The sequence below is a fragment of the Myotis brandtii genome, unplaced genomic scaffold (assembly GCF_000412655.1).
Source record: "Myotis brandtii unplaced genomic scaffold, ASM41265v1 scaffold312, whole genome shotgun sequence".
Classification (NCBI taxonomy): domain Eukaryota; kingdom Metazoa; phylum Chordata; class Mammalia; order Chiroptera; family Vespertilionidae; genus Myotis; species Myotis brandtii.
The window spans coordinates 2,487,598-2,499,464 of record NW_005361955.1 but is presented as its reverse complement, the minus strand read 5'-3'; the positions used below and the strand labels follow the sequence as shown (position 1 = coordinate 2,499,464).

At 47.1% G+C, this 11,867-nt stretch overlaps 1 protein-coding gene across 1 annotated transcript in view; it reads right to left on the bottom strand.

The window, feature by feature from the left end:
- The window catches only part of EFCAB12 (EF-hand calcium binding domain 12), a 17,489-nt gene extending 14,330 nt beyond the window's left edge, over positions 1-3,159 (bottom strand). Inside the window, 3 exon segments of the mRNA XM_014542689.1 lie at positions 546-731; positions 1,964-2,463; positions 3,060-3,159. Of these exon segments, the coding sequence (XP_014398175.1) occupies positions 546-731; positions 1,964-2,463; positions 3,060-3,159 (786 nt within the window).
- Between the last annotated feature and the right edge of the window lie 8,708 nt (positions 3,160-11,867).

Genomic DNA, 11,867 nt, shown 5'->3' with positions numbered 1-11,867 from the left:
TTTTAATCCACTCATCTGCTGTTGGGCACTTAGGCTGTTTCCAAATCTTAGCTATGGTGAATTGTGCTGCTATGAACATAGGGGTGCATATATCCTTTCTGATTGGTGTTTCTGGTTTCTTGGGATATAGTCCTAGAAGTGGGATCACTGGGTCAAATAGAAGCTGCATTTTCATAAGACTATGTGATTCTATGTGATTCATATGCCAGTGACAGTTGGAAAAGCTCTAGAAGGTTCTAGAGGCAGGACTGAAGGCCCAGCAATCTCAGTGCTCAATTCAGGGCAAGGATGGGCAGCTGGCTGATTATGGGGCCAGCTCTGCAGACTTTCCTCTCAGACTTTCAAGGTCAGACCAGTGCAGGGTGGTTTTAGGGGTTTGATGTGGCTGCAGGTTAAACCGCATTTTCCCACCTGGCTTTACAAGTGATAAGACTGATAGTTTGAGTTTCCCGAGTTTGCTTTTCACTTGGTCCAGGGTCAGGGGAGGGCAGCATGGACACCCTCCCCACTTAGGCCAGCCTAGAGGGAGCACGGGAGGTACTTACCACCTTCAGAGCCATAATGAACAGCTCCCTGGAGATCGCCTGGTTATTGCCCTGTTCCACCCTGGCAAATATATCCAGGATCTTCATATTGTGGCTGCGCAGGTAGGAGTACAAGACAAACAGGGCAGAGGGCTTGGGCAGTCGGAGCTGGGGTATCGGTTGGTGGAACGGTCGGACGATTTTCTTCTGAACGAGGAAAGCAAGTGGGACAGAAGGGAGAGTTCAGGGGAGACAGGCCAATGAAACATGATCCCCGGAGTTAGGGAGAAATGGGAGAGGGAGAGGCTGAGCAGCTCTGAACAGACAGCAAGATGAAGTGCATAGAACACTGGATTCAGGCAACCGCAGGACAACTGCATTCTGCCACAGAACTCCTGGGAGACTTTGCTTTGCTGGGCCTCAATTTCCCATCAGAAACAAGAGGCTTGGACAATATGAGAGCTAGAATTTTATTCTTATCCACATCTCTCTGGTCAGACCAGTCAGTATTATAATCCCCCGGGGCTCTCAGTGCACCAAAATACGTGCTTCTGCTTGGAGCCAGATCTCCTACCTCCGGCCTTTGCTCCAGCTGGGCCTTCTGCCTAAGTAAATGCCTTTCCTTCTTTCTCTCCCTGTCCAAATCCTCCTCCTCCTCCAATTCCAGGTGAATGGGAACATTTAGAAATAACACTGCCTTACCTTGCTGCAGCACCTGACAGTTTACAAAGGGCCTTCCTGTTCCCTAGCTTACAGCTCCTCTGTGCTCCAGGAGGGGTGAGACCCACATCTATTCACGGCCTGTAGCAAACTGTAAAGTCATTCTCTCTCCTGGGGTGGTTTTTAAATATAGCCCCAAATCCTTCAACTCTCCTCCCCTCTGAGATGGAGACTAATTCCCCTCCCCTCAGTGGAGGCAATACTTAGTGACTTGCTTCTGACAAACAGAGAGGTAACAGTGCGAAGCTGCTGAAACTGAGACCTCCTGAGACAGGTTCTAGAAGGCACTGCACCCTCCTCCTTGTTTTCTCTTGGAACATTCACCGCTGCCATGTGGTGAGGACACTCAGGCAGCCCTATGGAGAGGTCCATGTGGCTAGGAACTGAGGTGTCCTGCCAACAGCCATGTGAGCAAACTGCTTCGAAGCGAATCCTCCCACCCTAGTCAAGCTTCAGATGTTTGTGGCCCCCACCAACATCTTGAGATGAAAAGACTCTGAGCGAGAGCCACCAAGCTCAGCTCCTCCCAGATTCCTGACTTGCAGAAAGAGTGAGAAAATAAGCCCTTGCTGCTTTAAGTCATTTTGGGGTATTTGTTACCCAGCAATAGATAACTAATGCACCTCTGTTTAAGGACTTCTGTTTGCTGCTCTGTGAAATGGGGTGAATGATCCCCATCCTGCCCCTCATCCCCTCATCTGGCAAATGGGGCTGCTCACCTTGGTGGGGCTGGGAGGAATCAAGTGGGTCATCAGCGGGTCCACAGCGTGCTCCTTGTGGGTCATGCGTAAGATCTTGGCCTCTGAAGGCGTGAGGCTGGACTTGTTCTGCAGCCACCTGTCTATGTTGACACATGACTCTAGTTCCTGCCGAAATTTCAACCTCTGGCTCATCCAGGTTCTCACATCCTCCGGGGGCTCTTGGACGTCCCTGGCTTCCAGGGCTTTGAAGCTGGGGATGATTTGTGAGGGAGCCTGGGGCTGTGGTGTTGGATTGAGGATGGAGGTCGCATCTTCCTCTCGAGGCAAGATGATGATCCGCCGGCGGCTTCGAGGCAGGTGGAAGTCCTTCTGCTTGAACTGCTTGAAGCAGTGGGCAATGACCAGTTCAGGGTTGAAGACGGGACCCCTGCTGGCATCTTCATCACTAGCCGAGGTCTGAGGCTGGCAGAATCCTTGGGGGAAGATCGTTAAAACGTGAGTTTCTTTCAGGAAGAGGACTAAAGGAGTCAGGAAGGAAAAACTCTTTAGCACCAGGCTGGGCCCCGGGGCACCTGGTTTCCATGCCCAGCTTTATCATCATCTTCCTATAATGATGAAGACAATTACCTGTGACTCCCAATGCAGGCACTATGCTAAGGGCTTTGTGAGCTTTCTCTTATTTAATTGTCTCATCAGATTCTACTCTTTTGTTGTTGTTGTTGTTAATCCTCACCCAAGGATATTTTCCATTGATTTTTAGGGCGAGTGGAAGAGAGAGGGAAAGACAGAGAGAAACATTGATATGGGAGAAACACATTGGTTGGTTGCCTCCTGCACGAGCCCCAACCAGAGCCCGGGCGGGGAGAGGGATGGCGCGGGGTGGTTGCCTCCTGCACGAGCCCCAACCAGAGCCCAGGCGGGGAGAGGGATGGCATGGGCAGCCTGCCACCAAGGTAGGTGCCCTTGACCGGAATCAAACCTGGGACCCTTTGGTCCATAGGCCGACGCTCTATCCATTGAACCAAACCGGCTAGGGCTCAGATTCTACTCTTACTCCACTCCCCAGTACTCCTAGTGGGCAATCAGAACGATCTTTTTCAAATGCCATTCTTACCTGCTCTGGTCATCCAAAGCAGCATAGTGCTGTTAAGAGCAGAGGCCTCGAAGCCAGAATGCTCCAGTCTGGGTCCTGGCCCTGCCACTTCTGACAGCATGGTCTTGGGCAAGTTCCTTAGCCTCTCCGTGTCTCAGTTTCTTTGTGTGTAAACTGGGGATGATACCTACCTACTGAGTGGTGGAGATGTTTGGAATCAGTCCATTTTGGAGTTGCTTTGTTCAAAGTAGCGTGCTGTTATTTTTTTATGTACGCACCCTTCGGCCATTTTGATACCTTTCCACGACTTTCCAAAGTAAGGTCCCATGACCCTTCTCTGCCAACCTTTCCTGCCTCATTACTTGCTCAGCTTTCCTTACTATGTCTCAGAGACCTTGGCTTCTATGAATGATCCCTGAATGATCTAAGCCTCTTCCTGCCCAAGGGTTGTTCCCTTTGTCAGGAATTCTCCTTCCCCCATCCATCCCCTCTTCACTCCTCCTCCATCCTCCAGATCTCAGACCAAATGTTACCTCTCCGGCTCCCAGGCTCTTGTATATCCTCATGTTATCTCTGCATAACACAACCCATACTTTTCCTTCGGGACCACTTATCACAAGTATGTAAATGAAGGGTTGCACTGGCAGCCCTCATGCTTCATGAGCTTGGGGTCTTCTTTTATTTGACATTCTTTAAAACTTTCCGATTTGAGTTACTTTAGGCTGGGGCATGCCCTCTCCAGCTTGCCATGGTCTCCACCATTCCCTGTTGTCTCACACGCAGATCAATTCTTTTTCATGTGTCTTGTTCAGGCAGACCTTTGTGTTTGACTCTCCTGGTCCAACTGGTTGATGTCATTGTTGTTTTAATAGATTGTGAACTGGGACCTCATCTCTCCTGCTCCCTCACCTCTCAAGCCCAGCACCTACACAGTGCCAAGTGGGAGCTCAGTAAGTATTTGGTGAATGAGTGAATGACAAATGGACAGACTAACAGGTTGGTTCTATACTCATTTTACAGATAAGGACACTAAGGCCCAGAGAGGCCCAAGGTCACACAGATGATAAGTAGCAGAGGTAGGACATGAACTCTGGTTTGCCTGGCCCTGGAGCTGTGCTCTTAGCCATTATCCCAAGGCGGTCACTGATTTCTGCCAAGTTTCCTTTTTTTTTATGCCTAAAATGATATAAACTCTGCTCTAGGTACCTCACAAAGCTGTTTTGAAGATCAAATGCATATGGGAGTGTTCTAAAATTCAGAAGAGATATAGCATTATTAAAAACATTGTCACTATAATTTTTCTTCTAAAACCAAAACTCTTCTGCTTACAGCCCTTCCATTACTGCCAACTAGCTTCCAGAATAAAGTTCAATCTTTTAAACCTGACCCCACCTTGTCCAACCCAGCCCAACCCAGCCCTACCAGCCTCTCTAATTTCTCCTTCACTTGTTCCTTCTGCCTCACCATGTATTTATATTCAAACTGTATCTGACTGTGGTTCCTCAGGTACCCCTTCCTACTCCCCCCAAAACCATGCTGTTTCCTCCCTCTGGAATGCTCTTCTCGTGTCCCTGTTTCACTTGATTGTTTTGTACTGACCCTTCCAGAGTCAGCTAAGGCATCGTCATCCCCTGAAGCCTTTCCAATCCCTTCCTCGTGTCCCCTCTAGTTTGCCACAGCCCCATGCTTAGCCCCATCATTGCATTGACCATTTTTTTTCTGGATAAAGATGCGTTCTGAGTTCTTCCTTCCCAACAGCCTGTGAGTTTCTCAGTGACAAGGACTGTGTCTTAGTTCCCATGTGTTCCCAGTGTCCAGTCTGACACAAAATGAACATGCAACACATTTGTTGAAGTCTCTTTACATGCCCATGTGTTCCTTTTGTCATCAGAAAACAATGAATGCCCATCAATGTGGACATAAATGAGTGCTTCTCAACAACCCACTTATCATGTCTTTGAGGACAAGATGCTGAGTACTCCTGAGAATTCAGTCATTCGTCAAATCAGCTTTGACTGAGAATCACCCAGGGCGTGGCACTGGCCTGGTGCAGATCCAAACAAGGCTGGGTGCCCAACTACAGTACACTGGCACCGAACAAGGTAGGGTAGCCAGAGGGATAATGAGATACTCTCAGCCAGGGGAGAAGCACAGAAGGAGAGATCCATCATGGAGGGGGCACAGACATGCACCTTTGAGAATGAGTCTGGTTTTAAGGGGTGGAGGGACGGATGTGGGCAACATTGCAGGGAGTGGGTTGGGATTTGGGGATTTCAGGGTTACTCAACATTTTCACAAGTTGGAAGCACATTGTGTGTGAAGGAGGAGGTTAATGAGAATAAAGTTGGAGTCCTCTCTAATGCCAGGCAAAAGGGTTTAAACTTTACCTTGCAGACCATGGGGACACATTTAAAATATGCTCCTCACTGCTCTCACTACTTCCACTTGTGCCCTTCCTAGACCCCCAAATCTATGGTCTACAACAGAAGAGTCACTCCCCCATCTGAATTCCTCCAATGGCTTTAGTAACAGCTTTTCAGTGCTCTTAGAATAAACACCTCCCTTCTAACAATGTCCCATAAAACTATCCTTGTGGCCCTGCTCCCCTCTCCTTCCTCGTCTCCTCCCACTCCCTTCTCCCTTGATTACTTGGTCCAGCTATACTGGCCTTCTTCCTATTTGTTCAATTCTCCTAGCTCTGTCTTTGTTCTTAGTTTTGGCATTTGCTATGCCTTCTGAAGAGCATAGAATTCCCTAAGTTTCCCACCGGGATGAGTCCTTCTCAGCATATAGTTCTCAGCCCAAGTCATCCCCACCCAAAGTCACTCCTACCACCCTCTTACCACACCATAGAGCTTGCATTCTAGTGATCTTTGAGGTCCTCTGTCCATTGATAAGAAAGTGAGGAGGGCTCTTATAATAAAACTAGAGGCCCGGTGCAAGAATTCATGCATGGGTGGGGTCCCTCGGCCTGGCCGGTGATCAAGGCCTATTGGGGGGCCGGCTGCCCACAGGAGAGACCCTGGGAGGTTGGCTGTGGGAGTGCACTGACTACCAGGGCACACCTCCTGTGTTGAGCGTCTGCCCCCTGGTGGTCAGTGTGCATCATATCGACTGGTCGAACAGTTGTTTGGGTCGATCGGTCATAACGGTCACTTAGTCTTTTGTATATATACTAGAGGCCTGATGCATGAAAGTCGTGCAAGAGTAGGCCTTCCTTCCCCTGGCTGCCGGCACAGGCTTCCCTCCAGCCGCCGCAGGCACCTGGGTCCCGGGCTTCCCTTGCAGCTCTGGCTTCATCTGGAAGGTTGTCTGGAACGATAGCCAGTCTAATTAGCATATTACGCTTTTACTGGTATTATTATAGAGAGATAAGTCACTATGTAGTTGTATGTAGACACTGGGAAAATGTTCCCGAGAGACTGAGGAGGAAAATTCTCAGAGGCTAATCAGTCCCATTTTCTACGCAGGTCAGGGAACTCTTTTTGCTTAAAAAAATATTTTTATTGCCCTGACCGGTTTGGCTCAGTGGACAGAGCATCAGCCTGTGGACTGAAGGGTCCCAGGTTCGATTCCGGTCATAGGCATGTACCTTGGTTGCGGGCACATCCCCAGTAGGGGGTGTGCAGGAGGCAGCTGATCGATGTTTCTCTCTCATCGATATTTCTAACTATCTTTCTCCCTTCCTTTCTCTGTAAAAAAATCAATAAAATATATTTTAAAAAATATTTTTATTGATTTCAGAGAAGAAGAGAGGGAAAGAGAGAGAAATAGCAATGATGAGAATCTTTTATCAGCTGCCTCCTGCACAGCCCCTATTGGGGATCGAGCCCACAACCCAGGCAGGTGCCCTGACCTGGAATCAAACCATGACCTAGTTCATAGGTCAATGCTCAACTACTTAGCCACACTGGCTGGGCAGGGAACTTTTTCTATAATCTCCTGGCATACTTTGCCTCTGTATACTTCTGGTGACAGGGAGTTCCCTGCTTAACTTTGGGAATGCCTAATTCTGCTGCTAGAAAAGACTTCCTTATATTGACCCAGATTTTGTTTCCCTGGAATTTCTACCCTTTGGTCTTAGTCCTCCCCACTGATGCCTCAGAAAACACAGTTGTTTGCTCTTTTTCTGGGATAGCCAGCCCCTCAGGTGTCTGGAAACAATTCAACTTTTAAAAATTCTCCCTTTTTCCCTTGGATCTGATTCAAATCTCTTCCTAAATTTCATCCTATGTCTCTGGCCACGTGTTCTTGGGCCCCTCTTTTCCTATCCACCCTTTAAAAGTTGGTGTCTTCCAAGCTTACACCCAGGCTCTCTTCTTCTTCTTTCTTTTTTTATTGTTTTTTTTAAAATGCGGGGGAGAGAGAGAAACATTGATATGAGAGAGACACACCATTGATCGGTTGCCTCCCATATGTGCCCAAACCAAGGCAAACCTGCAATCTCGGTATGTGTCCTGACTGGGAATTGAACCAGAGATTTTCTGATGCATGGATGATGCTCCAACCAATTGAGCCACACCTGCTAGGGCTCTCTTCTTTTTTAAAACCAATCTCCTTCACTCTATGTTTCTATAGCCTTCTATATGCTGAGGACAAGCATACCAATATTTATGACTTAGAATTACCTCCAGTTTTCTACATACAGTTGCTCCTAAAGCATCTCCACTTAGATGGCTTACAAGGATCTCAAACTCAACCAAATAAGACTAAACTTGTCTCCATGTCCCTGTCCCCACTTAATCTGGTCCTCCCGGTAGCTTCCCTATCTCTGTGAAAGGCACCTCTATCTACCAGGTCATCCTAATTACCAGCCTGAGCATCATTTTGATTGCTCTTTTCATGTTCCTCATCTGATCAGCCCCCAGTTCCTATAGTACCCTCTCTGGTCTGGCCTCTCTTCCTCACCTCCCAGTACCTCCCACTCCCAACATTCTGAGTCTGCCAATTCAGTCTCACCATTCCCAGTGGCTTCTCCATCTCTTGGCTCACAAGATCTTTCATGATCTTATCCCTTCTGACCTCTCTTGCCTCTCACTTCCAGCAACACTCAAACTACCAGCAATTTCCTGAAGACACCATGTCTCAGGTCTCTGTGCATGCTGTTCCCTAGGCCTGGAATGCCTTTTCTCCCCCTTTTGGCTTGGAGAACTCCTGATTAAGCTCCAATGTAAAGATCTCTTCCAGGACCTTGCAATTGTTCCTCCCCATCCTCTATACTTAGCAAACCTCTTACTCCTGGATGTGGCCCTGGCCCAGCATTCACTCTTTGTTCTGTAATCATCTGTTTATCTGTCCTTCACCTCTGATGTTGTAGTACTTTGCCCAGGACTGGTCCCACAGCAGGCTATTGTCAAAAGTTTGACCACTGACAATCCTCATGCCTCTACTCCGGCACCAAGCGCATTAATGTCCAGTGAAGAAATGGGGTGAGCCTGGGCCTGGATACCTTTCCCAGGCATACTGGGTTGGGCTTCTGGTTTCTAAATCAAGGCAACTTGACCCACTCCTCCAGCCCAGGCATGGAAATCTGAGAAATGTGTATGACCCACCCCTCGACTCCCTGGCAACCCCTCCCCCAGAGGGGGACGGCACAATAAGATATGCACCTCCTGTCCTTGCTCTCCCTACACTTGCACACCTCCGCCTGGGCTGAGAGCTTCCTGGAGGCGGCGCTGCTTCCCGGGAGCGGGAGCTTTCCGAGCATCGACTGGGGGGAAAGGCCTCAAACTTTTCATAGGAATAGTCCATGGTTGTGGACGCTGAAGAGAGGAAGATCTGTGTATGTGTGTGCGTGTGTGTGCACGTGTATGTGCGTGCGCGCGCGCACGGGCTGAAGAGAGGAAGATCTGTGTATGTGTGTGCGTGTGCACGTGTATGTGCGTGCGCGCGCGCATGCGATCCCTTGCTTTCGCGGGAGTGTCGAGATTTCTGAAAAAGTCATTTTAAGTTTTTCGAGAGAGTTGAGACTCGCAGGGTATGAAACAGTCTGTTGCCAGGACTACGGATGCCCCGCGCCGGTTGGCTGAACGCCGCCACTGCCGTGCACTGGAGGCGTCTGAGAGCAGGGAGCGGACTTGCACTTGCGGGGGATGGAGATACTGTGGATTAGATTCTTTTCACCCGTCCATCGGCGGGAGTGGGGGTGGAGGGGCGCTAGGAAACAGCGGTGGAGAGTTAGTTTGACCCAGTGGCCCCTGAATCTGGAGTGATAATAAATCCCTGGTTTTCCAATAAACCGTGGGATCTTCAGCAGGTCTCCATTTTTCCATCTCAGTGTTCTCATCCAAAGAACAGGCCCTGTTGTAGGAACCCATGTGAGCCGTGGCATATAGAGGCAGCTCTTTTTTATATGATTTGCCCCTGCAAAACAGCATGTCACGGTTGGGAATTACAGGATCCGAGAACTGGAGTATTAATAATAAATATTTGAAATGCCCATCACCTAATAACTGGATAAACTAAATGTGATCTATCCATACAATGAAATATTGTTTAGTCATGAAAAGAAATGAAGTAGTGGTGTCGCATCATGCTGCGACATAGATGAATCTTTTTTCCCCTCCCCCACCCCCTTCCCCCTGAATCTTTTAATTAATTTTTTTTTAATTTTAGAGAGGAAGAGAGCGGGCAAGAGATAGAAACATCAATGATGAGAGAGAATCATTGATTGGCTGCCTCCCACACACCCCACACTGGGGATCGAGCCTGCAACCCCGGGCATATGCCCTTGGCCAGAATTGAACCCGGGAGGCTCTGTCTGGTGAGCCAAACCGGCCAGGGCAACATAAATGAATCTTGAAGACATTGTGCTAAGAAGCCACACACAAAAGGCCATATCTAATTCAATTTATAAGAAATTCCCAGACTAGGCAAGCTTAAAGACACAGAAAGCAAATTAGTGGTTACCAGAGGCCCACGGTGGTAGTGGTGGGGGCATTGGGTTTGACTGCTAACAGGTACAGGGTTACTTTTGGGGGTGATGGAAATGTTCTTGAGTGCTTTTTCTGGGTAAAGTACCACCTTCACTGAAGTGCATTATTTTTGTGACTCTCCACAACCTGAGGTAGACACTCAGATCATCCCTATGGGCCACATTAATGTAGCACTTTTGTAAGGTTCCATTTAAACACTTACATGTACTAACTTAAAAATTATAGGCACCACAATCCCATTCTAAAGAGATTAGGAAACAGGTACAGAGGTCAGGCAACCTCACACCCAGGCCTGGCTGTGGCACTCCTGATGGAGATTCTGGGGGAGGGAATTTGACAGCAGGCCCTGCCACACCTGATGCCCTAAGCTTGCTGAGCTTGCCCTCCCTACCCTCCAACCCCAGCTGTGGCCCAGGGTTTCAGAGGCCTCTCTATTCTCTTAGCTGCAGTATTTGGGCATCTTGTCTCTACACCTTACCTCTTTTGTTCCCCTTAATTATTGTGTGTGCCTTTCTCGTTCCCAGTGAGGGCCTCTACAGAGCCTTTTCATCTTTGTACCCCTCCCTAGCACAGAGCTTTGCCCTTGGTGAATGCTACTTTGATATTATTAAATAAAAAATGTTATGGGGAGTTATGAAGGTGATGTTTGCCTTCGGGGTGTGTGTGGCCAGTTTCCCTGTTCTCTGGTCAAAATCCATCCCTCAAGAGACAAACTTGCTCACTAAAATGGAAACAACCAACTAGCCCTGCAACACACTGCATTCTGATTCTATTCACACATCATCTTACAACAAAGGTAGTTTCCTTAACAATTTCTTTCTTTTTTCATTTATTTGATCTATTTAATTTTCAAATCATACCTTAAAATGGCACTTGGTCATTGAGACTTGCTAATAGGATTATTTTGTTTGGTGAGTTCTTTTATAAGCAAATGTTTCAGTATTGAGCTATAACATTATAAAACCTGTATTAAAAATTAGATAAAACTTAAAAGACCCTGTCCTCCAGCTGGAAGATGAAAGATGGGTAATGCTTGAGTTTTCACAAAGGGATCAAAGTAACATACATGAGCTACAAGCTGATACTCTGAAATAGAATTATGGGAGATATTCACATCAGGTTATCAAATTAATGCTGGGGTCAAATCTCTAATTCCTAAATGCCAACACATGATGACAAAAAAAGACTTATTTTCCTTTTGGGGGGGTTAGCTGTTTTTAGTAAACATTTATTATTTTTTGAATAGTTTAGTGATATTTCACAGAGGGAGAGGGAGAGAGAAACATTGATGTGAGAGTATAATATGATCAGCTGCCTCCGGTATACCACCAGGGATAGAATCTGCACCTTGGGCATGTGACCTGACCGGAAATCAAACTGGCAACCTTTTGGTGCACAAGACAACACCCAACCCACTGAGCCACACCGGCCAGGGCAGTAAACGTATTTTTAAAAAAATTAACTGCCTAATACATACTGTACTATCTTTTTACATGTTTGGCTACAAACTCTTTGATTACTTTATTTTTAAAATATTTATTTTAGAGAGAAAGAAGATGGAGAGGAGGGGGAAAGAGAGAGAGAGAGAGAAAGAGAAACCGATCGATTCCCTGTTCCATTCACCTATGCAATCTATGCATTGATTGGTTGATTCTTGTTGACTAGGGATAAAACCCATAACCTTGACATATTGGGACAACACTCTAACCAAATGAGCTACCCAGCTCTTTCATTACTTCTTGATATAATAATTGTATAATATCATTTTTATAGAAAGAGAATAGAAAGTCTAATCTTTCCTCAAGCAAGTAGAAATTTGCTTTGTATTATTGATAGTTTAGAAAATTCTTTTTCATCTTCAAATCACATTTTACTATTGGAAAAGTCATATACA